This window comes from Delphinapterus leucas, chromosome 10, assembly GCF_059928025.1.
Source record: "Delphinapterus leucas isolate spDelLeu-1000000601 "Yukka" chromosome 10, BTC_Dleu_Yukka2, whole genome shotgun sequence".
Lineage (NCBI taxonomy): Eukaryota > Metazoa > Chordata > Mammalia > Artiodactyla > Monodontidae > Delphinapterus > Delphinapterus leucas.
Window position 1 is genome coordinate 97,184,001 of NC_143138.1, and position 17,871 is coordinate 97,201,871.

General features: G+C 47.6%; 1 protein-coding gene across 2 annotated transcripts in view; it reads right to left on the minus strand.

Annotated features, from left to right (window-relative positions):
* The window catches only part of SRGAP3 (SLIT-ROBO Rho GTPase activating protein 3), a 259,740-nt gene that overhangs the window by 82,470 nt on the left and 159,399 nt on the right, over positions 1-17,871 (minus strand). For both annotated transcript variants that reach the window (XM_089919663.1, XM_022564631.3), the window contains exons 4-5: positions 14,895-14,957; positions 2,066-2,251 (exon numbers count right to left, since the gene is read on the minus strand). In XM_089919663.1, coding sequence (XP_089775789.1) covers positions 2,066-2,251; positions 14,895-14,957 — 249 coding nt within the window. The remainder of the gene's footprint in view (positions 1-2,065; positions 2,252-14,894; positions 14,958-17,871) is intronic.

Genomic DNA, 17,871 nt, shown 5'->3' on the forward strand with positions numbered 1-17,871 from the left:
AGGTTTCTTTCACTTAGCCTACTGTTTCCAAGGTTCATCCATGCTGTAGTCTGTATTCATTCCTTTTCATTGCTGAATATTCCCTTACAGGGATTCACCATATTTTATTCATCAGCTGAAGGACGTTTATTTATTTGGATTGTTTCTACCCTTTGGCTATTATGCATAATGCTGCTATGAACATTCATGTGCAAAGTTTTGTCTGGACACATGTTTAAATTTCTCTTGGGTGGATACCTAGGAGTGGAACTGCTGAGTCATATGGTAACTCTATGTTTAACATTTTGAGGAACTTCCAGACTATGTTCCAAAGTGGCTGCATCATTTTACATTCCCTCCAGCAATGTATGATGGTCCAATTTCTCTACACCCGCACCGACACTTGTGATTATCTGACTTTTTTATCTTAGCCATCATCGTGGGTGTGAAGTGGTATCTCACTGTGGTTTTGAATTGCATTTCCTTAATAACTAATGATGCTGAGCATCTTTTCATGTATTTATTGGCCACTCATATATGTTCTTCAGAGATATGTCTATTCAATTCCTTTGCCCATTTTTTAACTGGGTCTCTGCCTGGTTACTGTGGAGCATATTTTTCTTTGCCTTTGGAAATTACCCTGAAATTTTATTTTATCTGCCTTTGGTTACTTTGCCAGCTTACCCAGGTCCTGTTGGATTATGTTCCCACTCAATCTCCTATAATTTTTAAGAGCTGTAGGATCATATAGTCATAGAATTAGTCTCATAGAAGCCCAAATAAACATCTGATGCAATGTTTGCAAATAGAAAGAGCTCAGGAAATGTTTGCTGATTTCATGGAATGAATGAATGCAGAGAATTCAACAAGAATATCATAGCTTTTTAAGAAGAAAGGAGCCTTAGAAGTAACCCAATCTAGGATGACAAAAAGCAGCATGCACACTGCCCCTCTAAATTCCTTGGCCAAGACAGACATCATTAATTGATCACAGCACTGTCTTTAACTAAAGCCTCGAGAGGGCTCACAATCCTCAGCATAGGGCTCTGGGCAGCCACTATCAATTGATCAGAGTTGACATGAGAAAGGAGATTTGTTTGCCGTCACTGTCAGTTTTTAAAATTGAAGGTCAGGGACTTCCCCGGTGGTGCAGTGGTTAAGAATCCGCCTGCCAATGCAGGGGACATGGGTTCGAGCCCTGGTCCGGGAAGATCCCACATGCCGCGGAGCAACTAAGCCCATGTGCCCCAACTACTGAGCCTGCGCTCTAGAGCCCACAAGCCACAACTACTGAGCCCACGTGCCACAACTACTGAAGCCCGTGTACCTACAGCCCATGCTCCACAACAAGAGAAGCCACCTCAAGGAGAAGCCTGCACACCACAACGGAGAGTAGCCCCCGCTCGCCGCAACTAGAGAAAGCCCGCGTGCGTAGCAACAAACACCCAAAGCAGCCAAAAACAAATTAATTAACTAATTTAAAAATAAATAAATAAATAAAATAATATTGAAGGTCAGAGAGTCGCTGTACATGTGGCATCTTCAAAACTCAGCCTGACTCCAAAACTAGCACTTTCACCATGCCCTACCAAAGCACTTTTCCAGCACCAACACACAAGGATTCTAACTGGCCCAGCTTTGGCTCGGCGATGGCAATTTCTTCAGAATGGTTCTTTACCTGGTTCCCAGGTGCTGGTTGGTACGCCAGCGCCGTTCCCTCTTGTTGGGACACACGAAGTCCCAATCAGCTCCCCGGCCACTAAACTGACGTCCAGGGCAGGCCCCACCCCCACTAACGCCTGGTGATTCTTGCCAGAATGTGCTCGCTGGGCGAGAGTCTCATCGCAGTTCAGCTGTCTTGCCAGCTGAGTGCCTCTTCTGCTGTTGGCCCTCGCCTGAGGCCTAACAAGTGTGAGCAGAGGCATGGCCAGCCCTGCCTCCACCATGACACTGACCTCCAAGACAGCAGACGCTGGCAGCATTATTGCAGCCCTAGTCCCTCAGGGTGCGGAGGCGGAGGCTGAGGCTGTGGGGAGCCTGGCCCTCCCCTTCCTTCCCACCCCGGTACCCCGGGGCCTTCACTCGCCTTCTCCTTCATCTTCTCAATCTTCTTCACGGAGCTGCGGCGCTGGGGCCGGTCCTCGTGCCGGAGCAGGTTCATGCTGAGGTCTCCCGACTTGTTGAACTGCTTCTCCTCCTGCTTCTCGGCCTCCTTCAGCTTGCTTTCCGCACTGATGCTCTCCGCATGGTACATGTGGTAGGTTTTCATGACCTGGAGACACACGAGTGTGGGAAATCAACAGGCTGTTATGGCCCAGCAAGGGTGGCCCTAGCGCTGGCAGCCCCCTTCCAAGTTCCGTGTCCCAGTCAGCTCTGTCCCAGCCCTCTTCCCATAACATGCTCTGAAATCCCACGGCCCTTTACATTTGCACGGACTGTCTGAGGACTGGAAATGAAGAGCAGCAGCAGCAGCAGCAGTTTCGTCATCATCATCATGAACAACATCACTAAGTGATCACTAAGTGCCAGCAATGGACCAGTAAAGGAGAAATTTAAAAGGGCCACCACAGGCCCCGGGCATTTTGGGGCTCTCAGAGGTGATATGGTGAACACGGCCTTCTTCAGCTGCCCTCTCCGGCCCTGCCAGCTGTGTCTCTTGTGTCCTACTCCCTCCCCACAGTGTTGCTGGAAAAGGCCCTCCTCAGGTACCCGTGGGATTTCTATGGGAACATCCTTCTTACACACAAATCGTTATCTCAGCTGTTTCCTTGAGTAAAATTGGCCTGTAAATGGCTCTGTTCCCCAAAGGAATATTATTGGGTAAGCTAATAGATATTCTATGCTCTCAGAAATAAACTCATCCTTGGCTATAAAATGAATTCCTATAAAGAAAATTGCACTTTGCTACTCTACTTCCACATTAAGAGTTGGATATTGTTACATCAAGGGAATTTTTGAGTCAGAAGGAACCCTATACATCATCTAATCCAACCACCAAATTTTACAAATAGGGAAACTAAGGCCCAGAAGGACAGGGTGACTTATCCAAGATCATACAGTATTATCAGCGTAGTTTCCAGACTTTACATCCATGGGATCATCATCACCATCAAGATACAGAACACTCCCATCACACCAAAAAGATCCCTCTTGACCCTTTCCAGTCGATCCCCACCCCTTACCCCAGCCACAGGCAATCACCGATTTGCTTTCTGTCACTGTAGATTGTTTTTGTGTGTTCTAGAACTTCATGTACATGGACCCATCGAGTATAAACTCTTTTACACCTACCCTTGCTCACTCAGCATAATTTTTTTGAGATTCTCCCATGTTGTTGCATGTATCAGAAATTCTTTTTGACTGCTGGGTAGTATTGCCTTGTATGGCTATACCACAATTTGTTTATCTGTTCACGTGTTGACCGTTATTGGGGTTGTTTGCAGTTTTTGGCTCTTACGAATAAAGCTGCTAGGAACGTCCATGTACAATTCTTTATGTGGACATATGTTTTCGTTGCTCTTGGGTAAATACCTAGGAGTGGAATGGAGGGTCATATAGTAAGTGTATATCTAACCACAATAAAAATCTGGTCTCAGACTTTTAATTCTATCATGTCATACCGGTTCCTTAGTTCATTACCATTTGTTCCTCAGATGTGAGTATCTGGGGCAGCCTTAGAGCAAGCTGGGCCAGGCCCATACCAACAGTATTCTATCTCCCAGTCCCCAACTAGGAGTACACTTCCCTTTGCAATATCAAGTTTATGACCATCTTTCTATGCTAAGAAACACAAGAAATTTCTGGAATTCATGGCTCCTGAGCCTTGTTGGTCCTCTTCTCCTGTTGTTTGGATAATTACAGCAGCTAATGGAGCAGAAGCTTCCGCCTCGGGATGGGATGTGCTTCTGACTAGCCAGGCCCTTTAAGTCAAGGAACTCAGAATGAATTACTGGCCAATGTTATAACCTTATTCACTGTCATTTAAAGTCCTGTGAAGTGAGACTTTTAAATGAGGACTTCCTCTGTGATTCTTACTGTGAAATCACAGCATTGATCTGTTGTTAAGAAAGTCCCCTTTGTCATATGTCAGGAGTCAGTGGGGGCAACATCTATTGTAGAGCATATCAGGTAAGAATATGGCCTCTGGCCCAAATGTCTGGGCTGAATCCTGATGCTGCCACTTACCGGCTGTGTGACCTTGGGCAAGTCACATAACCTCTCTGACATATGCTCCCTCATGTATAAAATGGGGATGATAATGGCACCTACCTCATAGGTTTGTCGTGAGGACTAAATAAGTTAATTTTTTATAAGGTGCTAAGAGCAATACCAACCACACAGTAATAGCGATGTAAGCATTAGCTGCTACCATCACCACCAGCATCAACATTCCTGATTTGGGCTGAGGGTTTGAAAATCTTGAACTTACTCACTTGACTTCAGGAAAATGCTCACAAACTCTAAAAAACATTAGCTAATGTGAAAAAAAAATTATTCTACACCATGTTTCTCCCTCCTTTCATCCTGAAAACCTCCCCACGTTTCAAAACAATAAATGAAAAACTGAAATCAACTTTTCTTCTTGGGTCTTGGTGGAAAGACTTCTTCTCTGCATCCCACCCATCTCTGCTCATCTGCAGTTGCCCTAAAGCCTCTAGAGATGCCCTTCTTGCTGATTTCATCCACTCCTTATGCCAATACCTCTAAGTTTCTTTCTAAACAACTCAATGGACCAGAAAGTGTGTTGGATCAATGTGTTCTAGACATCTAGTGGCCAAAGGGGATGACTGCAGGTTTACAGATAACCAAGGCAGCTGCCTACTTTAAACCACCTTTAAGCCATGGCTCCTGGAACATAACGCAGCTCAGAGTCGGGAAGCCGGCTGAAGGCTGTCTCCGGGCCTCTCTCCCATTCTTGAACCTTCCCTCTACACCTCCACATCCACAGGCACCACTGCTTTCTTTGCTCCTCCCCCTCTATGTGATCCAGTTGGTAATTCCTGATCCCAAGAATAATGGTGAACTTGATCACCTGGTGTCACTTACGTCAGACAGCTGCCACAAAAGAGCTTAACCTAGGGACCTTTCTGAAGTGAGTCTAACTATTTATGCCCAGAATCCTCTAAGATGTTTCCTTTATTTAATTACCTGAAACATGGGCTTCAGGATGAAAGGCCCTTAGCTCAATAGTCTAGAACAGCCTGCTCAGTATTGCCAGTCCAGGAGATGCTGAATAATATTTTTAAATTATCTATTACTTCACAAAGTTTGCAAACCTCTCTATTCATTATCACCAAGGAGCATTTCAATTAATCTTTACCCCAATCCTGGGAGGCAGCATGATAACAATAATAACAACAATAGCAGCTAACACTTACTGACCACTTATTACACACCAGGCCTAGTTCTAAGCACTTCACATATATTAACTCACTTATTTCTCACAAAAACCCTGTGACGTAGACTATATCATCCCTGCTTTACCAAAGAGGAAACCACGAAATAGGGATGAAAGGGTCCTCTGCCCCACAGGGACTCAGGAGACCCAGTTTTGAAACTTGACCTTCCCACCACTTGCTGGATGACCGTGGCAGAGGCTTGACCTCTCTGTGCTGCCTGGCAAAGGCCAGAGAGGGGGGCTAGGAAAGAACTCAGTAAGCTGTGACTGTAGAGTGGCGGGCTGACAGCAGTGCTGGGGCGGGGAAGGGAGCAGAAGTGGATGCAGGAGCTGAGCTGAGGCCAAGTCACTGGGACCTGGTCTTCAACCCGGGCTCTCCAGAGGGGCCCTCAGAGCCACCTACCCAGCTTACTGCCAGATGGGCGTTCTCTTTCCAACCCTCAAGACCCTATCAGGGAGAGCCTTTCAGAAGTCCAGCACAGGCTAAGAAGCACTGCATAGGAACATGTAAGTGAGACCGCTATTCCTGGCCCAAATCAGTTTCATAGGTTCTCAGAGGCCCTCCAGAAACTTTGGTGTATTAACCTGTCATTGAAAGAAACTAAGGCCCAGAAATAGCAAGCATGTGGCCTAAGTCACACAGCAAGCCAGATGGCCAGGACTTCCAAGCTGTGGACATTGCCTTTTCTGGTGATCATGCTGCCTTTGCTGTGTACACTTTGCCTTTTGCATCTTCCCAAACCCTCAGATCATGAAAACAGGAAAGTACTATCTGTACAGCTCTTCAGGTCTGCATTTAAATGCAAAAGAAGGCAAAGGCAATCTGGAAGTTAACAGCATTAATACAGGGACATGCTGGGGCAGGAAAAGGATCAGTTTTTAGAAAATAGGTTCTCAACAATGCAGTCCATGTATGCTTCCTCCACCCCACAGGAAGGGCCATCCCTAGGCCACACAACAGTTGTGTATGAGGTGAGACCCTGGGCCAGGACATGACAAAGACACCCTTGAAGTACCCAAACTTCAGTCTGACCGCCCACACTCTGTGTGGCCTACGTTCTCCGTAGAAATTATAATCACTGTCTTATTCCATTTGCACGTTTATAAACTGTCTCACCCAACTACAGTGCAAAGTTCATGAGGGCCAGGACGTTGTCCATGACCATAATCCCTGTATTAGAGCAGAGACTGGCACCCAGCAAGTAGCAATATATATGTGCATGAATGAGTGGACAACAGCTGACTGGCTGGCTGGATAAATGGGTGGGTGGATGGATGGATAGATAAGTGGGTGGATGGATGGGATGGAGGGAGTATAAAACAGGGGAGGTAGATTCTATTGCCTTTGCTCTGGTGAATATATTTGGGGGTAGGGCAACAGCTACACCTTCAATCATTTAATATTTATTGAACAGTTCATTATGTGCTAGTTACTGCACTCGGTGCCATAATAGGAAACACTACAATGTAGAAGACACATATGGTCTCTGCCCTCACAGAATACACACCTTAGTAGGGACACAGACAGTTATGCAAGTGATTATCACAGGGTGTGATAAGTGCAATGATGAGGGGGGTACAGGGTGCTAAAGGAAGGCTTCCTGAGGAAGTGATATCTAAACTGAACCTTGAAGGAAGAGTAGCTATTAGCTAGGTGAACAGGGACTGGGGTGGGGATGGATTATTCCAGACAAAGGAAGCAGTGTCAGCATTAAGCCCATTAGAAGCAGGAGCCAAACAGGTTTGAGGAACAGCTTACAGGTAGAACATCAGGTGTTTGTTTGCAAACCAGCCAATGGAGCCACTTTCTCCTCCTTCCTGAGCTCCTCAGCCGACATCTGTTGTTGCTCTCTGCGTAGGATCATCCAGTCCCCCTCCTTCTAGAACATCTTCCTGATTTTCTTTGAGGAAATCCCCCAAATTCCGCTCCACCATTCTCATTCCATGTGGTTCATGGGAAACTGACACTACCCCCCAATCCCTGGGTACAGGGCAGCAGACCCAGGCCTGACCTATCAGTATGCATGATGTTAATCTGGCCACAGCGATGGGACCCCAGCCAGGCCAATTAGAGACAGCCCTGGGCTTCCGCTGGAAACACCAGGAAGGGAGTGTTCACTTTCCACTAGGGGGCGCTGAGCTGATATGAAGTGAGCTTGGGAGGGTGGGGAAGAGGGATGGACTTGGGCCAACTTTGTCACCACAGGGGAGAAGCCTCCTGCAGAGGAAAACACCACCAAATAAGGGAGGGGAGGATGGAGGGAAGGGAGGGAGGGAAAGGAAAGGAGGGGGAAGGAAGACAGAAGGAAGAAGGAAAAGTGAGGGAGGGAATAGGATAAAATGGAGGAGACGCAGTTCTGCTGCCTCTGATCTGGTGAGTGTATTGGTGGGGGGAGTGGCTACACCTTCAATCATTATATATTTATTGAACAGCTTATTACATGCAGGTATGATATATACCAGGTGCTGCCAACAGTACTGCGTGGAAGGCAGATAGGGCCTCTGCCCTCAGATTATTCACTCTACTGGGGAGACAGACAATGAAACAAGTGTGTCAGCCTCCGAGATTCAATAAATTGCCATTTTTACATATGTCAGGTTTTCCTGGCTTTCTGTCTCTTGCTACTGAATGAGTCCCCAAAGGCAGACTTCCTTCCCCGCTAGCTTCCCCACTACCCAGGATCAATCCTGGTCTCGACTGGCCACACTTAGTGCCTGACTCACAAACACTGACCGGCTGAACAGGGGCTGCTCCCCGTACCCGTACCCGGCTTCCTGCTTCTCTGCCTTGCTCTCCACCTGGGAAACTCCATTGTCATTCAGCTCCAAATCCAATGCCATCTCTTCTCCATTCACACCGTGTCCATATCCCCACTGACACTTGTCACATGGCGTAGCCACATCCCATGCTCTCGACACAATGATGATCAGTAAACGTCTGCTGAGTGAGTGAAGGAATGTCCACGCAGGAGAGCTGAGGCGGGGAAGGAGGTTGTCTAGAAGGAAAGCTTGTTCCCCCCATTCTTCTTAGGACCACCGCCATCCCTAGATGACACTGGGCATACGCCCTGGCCAGCAGCTGTGACAGTCCAGCAGGGCCTGCCTTGCCCTGAGTCAGAGGCGCACCCTCCTCTCCCTCCCTGGGTGGCGTGGCAGGAAGATACAAGCCTGAGAGGAGCCTCAGAGTTCCTCTAGATTCGTGCCTTCGTGCCGCAGATGGGGAAATCGAGGACCAGAGCCCAGCTAACTGGCACTGCGTCAGTGTTTCCCAAAGTGTGTGACGGGAACCGCTTGTGTTAGTGAGGTGATTTCAGGTGTTACACCTTTTCAGTTCTCTTGGAATCCTTCTGAGTATATCAGGAGGAAAAACTCAGTTTGGTGCTCTCATGTCTAATGCCTGCTTTGAAGGCACTGGCAAGAATTAACCCTGTTTTTTCTTCATTTAGCTTATGGAACCTTTCTATTTATACCAAGTTGTTTTTCATTTGCTAATGTGAAGTATCATTTCCTTCCAAAAAATATATATATAAGTAATTTATATGTGTATGTTTATATAACTAGTTGAATGTTTTTATGTAAGTAGCTTTTGGGAGTAGACTTGGAGCAGGCTCCGCCACTCCCCCGCTGGGTGACCTTGGGCTGGCTACCCAGTCTCTCTGTGCCTCGCACCCCTCATCTCTAAAATGGGGTGGTAATACTACCACCTACCTCAAAAGTGAACCGAGGATGAAACAAATTAAGACACTGGGCATTTAGACCAGTGCCCAGCACGTGATAATCACCATATAAAAGTGGAGGCTCTAATTATTAGTGATATGAAACAATCTCCAAAACATAACCACAAAAGCAAGATGCAGAACAGTAGGCCCAGTTGTTGCCACTTGTGCGGGATATGTGTGTCCATGTATGCTTAGTGATGAATTAAATATCTCTGCAAGGAGCCACCAGCTGAACTAGAAACTAGTAACCAGGCTTGTATGGGAGGAGGGGGAGAGGTGGGCAGCAGGAGGAGACATACTTCTCACTATGTATCTTTTTGTACTGTTTATCGGGTTTTTTACAAAATGCATGCATTACCTATTTCTAACTTTAAATATTCAACAATTTTTTAAAAAGGAAAGTCTCTCTGGCTCGAGTATGTAACATGTGTAATAGACGGCAAGCCTGAAGGATAGGAGAGCGATCAGGAGGTGGCTGAACTTTTTTAGGCAAAATATTCTCAGAGCTCGGGCTGGCCTAGTGGCATTGCAGGGGAGAGGAGAGAGGGAAGATTTAGAAGCATAAATGAAAAATATTTATGCTTCACCCTTTCATAAAACACACAATGATTTAACGCTGGCGTTCACCAGGCACTGTGCTATACTCTGTGCCACTCACTCTTAGAATCCAGAGAGATGAGGTGGTGACACTCCCATATTCTAGGGAGCGGAGGCTCAGAGTGTTTAACAAGTGACAGCGCCTTGAACCCAGGTCCATCTGGCTCTGAAACCTGTGCTATTTCCAGTACACAAGGCTGCTTACCCATGAATTAATTATGACCGGGAGAGGGTTTTGTTTTTTACAAAGGAGTCAATTTAAAGAAAATTATTAAGTAAATGGCACAGGGCCCAGTGACATGATGAAACCTCAGTGTTTATACCTCAGTGATGACAGATGTCAGTCCAGGAAGACACACAGTGAGCCTGGGAGGGAGCTGGGGCCAGAACCCATGCTGCTGGGCCCCATCTCAGGCTCTCTCCACCACTGCATCCCTGAGAGTGGTCATCAAGAGGGAGACACCTTTGCAAAAATTTGCCTGGGGGCCCAGAGTTGATTTCATACCCCTGAGCCCAGCGCACAATCAAGTCAAAGCTGGAGTAGGTAAAAGGTAGAGCCCATTCATTACTCCAATTGGCGTCTACCTGTCACCAGCAGCAGTTGGTGTGGGTGCTCCTCAGGCCCCCTCCACGTCACCCTGAACCAAGTTTCAGGGGCCCCACTAGCAGTGCTGGGCTTGGAAGACAGGCCCAGCAGCCCTGCCTGGGAGAGCCTGGAGCAGGGCTACTGAGCCCAGCAGGAGGGGCCCGGTGGCAGATGCTACAATGTTTGTCAGTGCAAAGCACTACAGGTGCATTTCATGATCTAGAACTATATTGAAAATCTGAATGTATTTTTAGCTGAACAATGAAAACAGAGTGCTTTGTTATTGTTTTGTTTTGGTTTTGCTTCCTCTGGAGCAAAGACTGGCACACTGGCCCACATTCTCACCCTCTGCCCTTCTTTCCTCTCAGATCAATACACAATGATCAAGAGCTATATATTGTGTCAGGCTGATGGGAGTCTAGGGAAAAATACGTGAGGTGTGACGTGTGTGGGGTGTGTGTGTGGGGGGTGGGTGTGTGTGTGTGGGGGGTGTGTGTGTGTGTGTGTGTGTAAGCACTGGCATGTTTTAGAAAGGAAGGCACCTCAAGGTGATGAGGACTGGGCAGAGGGAAGCCTTGTTGAGTGAATGAACGAATGAACCAATGAACAAATGAACCTACAAAATGCCCAGCCCTGCCATCTTCTCTGTGTCCTTCCTGGTCCCAGGTGGAGACAAGCCTTTTCCCTAAAGTAGGAGACAGGTGGCAGTAAGCATTCATCTCTATCATCATTATGCCCAGTACCACCTCCTCTAAAAAACATTGAAAGAAAAAACGTGGGGCTTACTGGACAGTCCTTTCTCTACATCATTTCCTCTTTAGTCCCTGTGGTCATGACTGGGGGAGGAGGGAGCATCTAAAGGCTTGCATAACGAGGCGCGGTAACCAGAAATTGCTCAAAGCAAATCTCTAGTAACGAAGCGTGGGATTGGGGTCCAGAGCGTCCTCAGCAACTGGGTGCTGTGGTGGACTGTTTGCAAAGACGGCCACAGTAGTTGCCCGATGGCCTCAGGGATGCCCCTTTGCATCGTCACTTCGCAAGCAGTTTACTTCTCCATCCCACAGCTCTGGGCTTGGCTGTGTGACTTGATTTGGGGAATGAGATATTAGCAAATGTGACACAAACAAAGGCTTGAAACCTCACTGGGGTTTTCCCATTTGGGGCTCTTTTTTTCAGTGGCCAGGAAACTGTAGCCACATCAGTGTCCCCAGTTGAACCCAGCCCAAATCACCAACCCACAGAATCTCGAGTGAATAAAATGCTTGTTGTTTTCAGCCACTGAGTTTTGACAGAAGTTGTTATGCAGCAGTTGATAACTGATACAAAGGCCTTAAGCCAGGCTTTACTTCTTTGTGCCTCACTTTCTTTATCTGTAAAATGTGTGTCAATTAAATAATGTGTATAAAGTATCTAATACAGTGTGAGATACATTCTGGCCATGGTTGTTATTATTATACTTGTTTTGAGGTCCAAAGACGATATTTGACTTGGCCAAGCTGGGAGGTGGTGCAGCAGGAATTCCAACCCACCTCCCTCTGTAATCGGTTTGCTCTGCCATGATCCTGTGTTGTCTCTCCTGCTCAGAATTCCCTTTCTCTTCCTCTGTCCCCCTGTGCTTTGTTAATTCCTACCCATCCAAAGGCACCAGGCCCAGAACTCACCTTTGATCACAGTAGCCCCAGCCCTTTTCTGAAACCTCAGTCAATCTCTCACACATGCACAAACTCTACCCCTCATTTCTTCACTCAGTGAATATGTATTGACTGCCTACTGTGTGCCAGCACTGCCCTACTGGGACAGCTGTAGAGAACCTGGCTCAGCTCCCCCAGGCTCACAGTCTAGGTGCCCTCCCTCCGAGTCCAGGTATCCAGCACACTCTAGGCTCTGTCTTAGGTGGTGATATCATCAGTTCACAAGTTTACTCTCATTTCCCTGCACAGATTCTAAACTCCTTGCAGGCAAAACCAGTTTCTTTCACTTATTCATAGATCCTTCCCTCCCTCCTTCAACAAGTACCCTGGGAACACCAAGGATGTACAAGACACTTCAAAGACCAACTCTTGAAATGTTCACAGCCGACTGCTATGTCTCCTGTGGTGCTAAGTCCACAGAAGGCAGCCCCAAATATCTGAATTTAAATGAATTTCTGGGCAACTACTGAAAACTCAGTGCAGGCAGCGAATGACCTGGTGGCGGGCAGGGGGTGCTGTTGGCACCACCGTGTTCTCACTTTTCTGCAGCACATGGCAAAAGGAGAGAGTGGGGAGGGGCTGGCCCTTCCTTCCCCACCAGCTCCAAGGCCATTGCCAGGCTGCTGGGAGATGGCAAGCAGGGACCAGCCTGCCTGCCTGGCCTGCGTGTCTAAGGCCAGTGTCACTTCTGTCCAGCCACCCTGCCCCATGGCCAGCAGGGACACCCGTGTGTGGGCACCAGCGTTATCCTCCTGGTCCCTGACCCGCCTGCCCTATCCAGCCTACAAACTGGAGAAAGCTTCTATTGCCAGCCCACATTTCACTGAGAGCTGAAGTGACTTGCCCAAGACAAAACAGCTGGGTTCAAACTGAGGCCTTGGGCCCTAAGCGCAGTGCTTCTCACCAAGATCCGACTCCAGGGAGTGTACGTGCCAACGGAAGAGACAGGGTGGAGACATTCAAGATAACATAAGAGTTTTTTTTAAACTGCCAAAGGAATTTGAGGCCCAGCGGTGACGGCTTGCTCAAGGTAGTGGAGTTTGGTCTGGGTTTGAAAACTGAGTATGACTCAGACAAGCAGAGGAGGAAAGAGGGCGGCTGTAGGCCGGGGGATCTACAGGGGTAAAGGAGCCAACAGGGGAGAAATTTGGGGTGAAGAGAGAGCACCCAGGAGGGGAGCCCAGCTGGAGCCCAGAGGAAAGCTTAGAGATCTGGGTGGGAGTGGCTGGGGTCCTGGATGTGGACCCAGTTGCTGGAACACTGTGGAGGTGAAGTGCCTGAGAAACATGAAAAGGTCCTCAACAGGGGAACAAACCCTCTGCAGAATTCTGAGGAGAAACATCTCATCTGTTTCCCGGCCTTGCCCCTTTACCACACAGCTTCTCCACCGGGTGCTAAAGTGGGAACACACAGTCCACTTCACACTCGCCAGGGAGGTGGAGATAGCAGTGGTGATGGGACCATGGGAACCTCTGATACGCTGCGCCTCTTGGTTCTCTTTGTCCTGGGCATGCTTACATATCTGATCCCCTTTAATTCTCACAAGGGGGTGTAAAAAGCAGGTATTATTATTTCTATTTATCAACTGTATTTGAATCCAGGTCTCCAGCTCCAGAGCCTGTGCTGTAAACCACAAGGTGATTTCCCCACAGTCCAATCTGACTCAAAGTCATATGTTTTCTCCAGCAGCAGTGCTTCCTTTACCCCAAGCAATGATCCATTAAAAAACTGTCAGGGTGCGAGTTTTTCTCCTTAAATTGGAATCACAGAAATGTGTGTTTCAACTTTTATAGATTAATCTCTAGGAACTCTCACCCCCATTTTACTGATTTGGAGACTGAGGCCCAGAAGATCGAATGCCTGGCCCAAAGTCCCATAGCTGGTTGGAGTCTGAGGCAGGACTTCCAACCTGAAGTACAGGCTCTTGGGCAAAGGCTCTTGGCCCCTGAGAGGTCTACCACCTGCTGGTTGCACAGAACATGGACTTAGAAAGATAACAATACCAAAGAGAGGGGCCTCTCACAACCTGCTCTTCTTCCCCTCATACCAGAGCTTTTCAAATATAATTTTAGCAGCAGAATCCTCCCCTTTTAATGAGAAGCTTTATAAGGAATCTCCACATACTGAAAACATAACAGTTTTTCTCTGGCCTGATTGCCTTAGGGGTGGTGGGCCTGTAGTTCTGTCTGCTGGGCCTCCCCACCCTGCTCCCCCAGGCTGTCACTGGGCCTCTCCTCACTCCTCCCCACGGAAGCCCATGGCTCCTCAAAGCACAGGCTGTAACTTCCCTCACTATAACCACTGTGCTTGTGTTCCCCATCCACTCACCTTCTCAGATTCTAACACCCATCCCAAACCCAGTGAGATCTTGCCTCTAAGCAGGGAACAAGGTCAGTTCTGGGCCAAATTGTGATGTTCTGAAATTATTCCCCTGAGATGGTGAGGCATGCTCATCCACCCCCCAACCCCTACCCTCTGCCCCTCACGTGACCCTCAGAAGAGTGCTCCATTTTGCAGATGAGAATACTGAGATCCAGATGAGCTACATGCCCACCTCAGGTCCCACAGTCAGTAAGGAGCGGGCCTCAGCTTCAGCCTGTCCTACCTGACCCACGCTCTCTCCACTCCAGCTTTGCGTCCTCAGGTTTGGGAGGTAATACATTCCCACAGCTGGCAGGTAATCTGGATCTCTGTGAACTTTTACAAATTAAACATGCCCGGGGCCCCTCCCCAAATGTACTGAATCAGAAGCTGGGGCTGTGAGTCATTACATCCCATCGTGATGACCCACTGTCACTCAGGCAAAAGACACAGCAAAAAGGCCCAGGGTCACCCCCAGATCTCTGGTCAGCCACCCCCCTGTGCTGGGCGCAGAAGAAAGGGGGCCCAATCCCAAACAGCAGCGGAGCCTGAGCGAGACTCACCGTGTAGAGCTCATTGGTGACCTTCAGGAGCTCCTCATGCATCTGCAGGCCGATCTCCTTGCTCTGGAATATGGAAGAACAAGCATCAGAAGGGCAGAAGGGAGCTGGCTGCACTGACCAATTTCCTCTTCAACACAGAAAGGGCAGCAATGCTTGGGGTGGGGTGGAAAGGGGTACAGAAAACGACATAAACTTCATTGACCCAGACCTGAATACCTCAACTCACATCCACAGAACAAATCCGCAGAGAGTGGCTCCTTAAAACAGGAATTCCTGGGCCATATAAGTTGGGGAACCCTACACATCCCCTCCCTACCTTGATGATTCACAGAGACACCATATTAAAGATTCTGAGAAGCCCCACAGCCAATCAACCTGTTCAGCTTTCTGTAATTCTGGGTGTCTTCAGCTGATGTGACTAGAGTGTGTGTCCCTAGCTCAAAACTCACTAACATCTCATGAGACTGGGGTTCCAAAGAACCCAGTATGAGAAATAATGATCTAGCCTCTCAATTCAGTGAGCAGCTCAGGTAAACAGCCCACTGGCGCTTGAGGCAGGGGGTCTGCGTTCTTGCCTGGCTGCAGTGCCGACTAGTCACATGGACTTGGAACCTAAGTTTTCACATCTATAAAATAAAAAACTTTAAAAAGCTCCTTGAACAAAATGAGGCGGGTTTTCTTACTGCAGAACTTTTCAGAGGCTTTCATGCCCTCACATGCATGGACTTTGGGGCTGTAGGGTGTAAGTTTAGCTGACCTCAATCCAAACCATGAAGTGACATACATATTTAGTATACTGAGGGACATGAGTCAGAAAACAATGGACAAATTATCTCCAGGTTCCCTCCAGCCTGAAGATTCCAGGATTCTGTTATTTTGCATATTATTATTATTATTATTATTACAGTCATCCCTCCATATCCATGTGTTCTGCATCCAAGGATTCAACCAGCTGCAGATAGAAAATATTTGAAAAAAAATTCCAGAGAGTTCCAAAAAGCAAAACTTGAATTTGTCTTGTACTCTACTGCCAACTATTTACATATAGCATTTACAGTGTATTTGTAACTATTAACATAGTATTTACACTGTATTAGGTATTATATGTAGTCTAGAGATGATTTAAAGTACATGGGAGAATGTGCATAATTATATGCAAATATTATGCCATTTTATACAAGGGACTTGAGCATTGTTGGATTTTGGTATCACGTGGCGGGGGCGGGTCCTGGAGCCAATCCCCCCCCCATATTGAGGGATGACTGTGTTATTATTATTATTAGGGGGAGGGGAAATGCTCTCCCTGTTTGCCCAGGCCATCATATGAAACTTCTGTATTGACAATGGGAGCCCTGCTCTTGGCCCCTGACAGCTGAGTCATCCTGTCCTCTCTCTCAGCTCCCTCAGCCTCAAGTATGGCCAGCGGCTGACTGGCCTTCCTCTGGCTCCTTCACAGGTCAGAGCCCCCGGACTCTGAGGTCGCTGAGGAAGGCTCAGTATCAGACATGATGCCTTCCCAGGCTCTTCACCTGGCCCACTGCCTTCCTCTCAGCTTCTGGCCCTGGATGGCCAAGAATCACCCGTGTGAAGGCAGTCCCTACAGGAGATCTCTTAGATCTCCTAAGAGATAGCAAGGACTCCAAGGCAATTGCAGAGATCTGTTTAGACCTCCCTCCAGCTCTGGCAACTAAAGCAAGGAGACCCAATCCAAAAGCACAGCAGAGTCTCGGCAGAACTTTCTGTGCAGAGCTCCAGGAGAATCTTCGGTCGCATCCTGGGCATCTACAGAGGTGCTCGATGAGCCCAAGGAGCTGTCCCCATCTCCTTCCATTCTCCCTGAGTCTCAGCCGGTACCTCAGTCTCACCTGTGGCCCCTCCCCCTGACATTTGCCTCGGACTCTCTGACACCCTCCAATGGCCTCCTCTTGGTCCTCGGTCTGGCCAACATCTCTGACACCCAAGATTCAGTTTCTCACATATTTGTTTTTATGATCCAACTTTTTTGATAGGTAATAAATGCACAAGGTTAAAGGAACTCTAACAGTCAGCAAGGTAAAAAGTGAAAAGTAAGTGTCCTGGGCTCCCAGAACCCCACCCAGAGGCAAGTGCTATTAAGTTTCTTCTGATACCTTCCAGAAACAGTCGATGAATATACATGCATACAGTTGGATAGTGTCTGTTTTTTTTTTTTTTAACACAAATGAAAGTATTCTATACAAGCCTTTGTTTCTTGCTTTTTTCCACCTAACAATATAACTGAGAGATTGTTCCTTGACAGGACACGTAGCTCTTGCATTCTCTTTTTCTAATAGCTGCTCGGGGTTCCATACACCAGATGTATCGTAACTAATTAACTAGCAGGTTGTCTCCAGTCTCTTAATATTCCAAACAATGAGACAGTGAACATCACTGTACTCTGTCACCATGCACATGGGCAGGGACCCCTGTCAGAAAAATTTCTAGAAGCAGCTCTGCTCTGAAGAGTCCAGCCTTCTCAGCTCAGCCCCAGCCGGCTCCCCACGCACTGCTGACTTCAGCTCCCACTTCTCGGGCTCCATCCTGCATGACCTCAAAGACCCATATCTTCAGCTGTTGCAAAGCAGTACAGTTTGGATGGCGCCTCATCACATCAAATTCAAATTATCCAAAACAAAGTTGTGACTTTTCCTCCATCTCCTCAAGTTCAGTCAATGGGATAATATCTTCCCAGACATGGCAACTGGAAATTTGGAGCTATTTTTGACACTTTTTAAAAAATCCCCCGTCCTCAATCCAACGTGTCAGTGCATCCTGCCTTTGACCCGCCCAGTCCTTTGTTTTCTGCAGCAGGCTATACCCGTTCCCTCCCCACTATCCATTCTTGCCCTTCCTGCTTCCTAACAGAGACGTGAATTTGGCCCTGCTTTCATCCCTCCAGCCAAATTCTTTCCAGGACATCGCTGACCCCCATACCGACTCAAGATGGCAGATTCTGTAT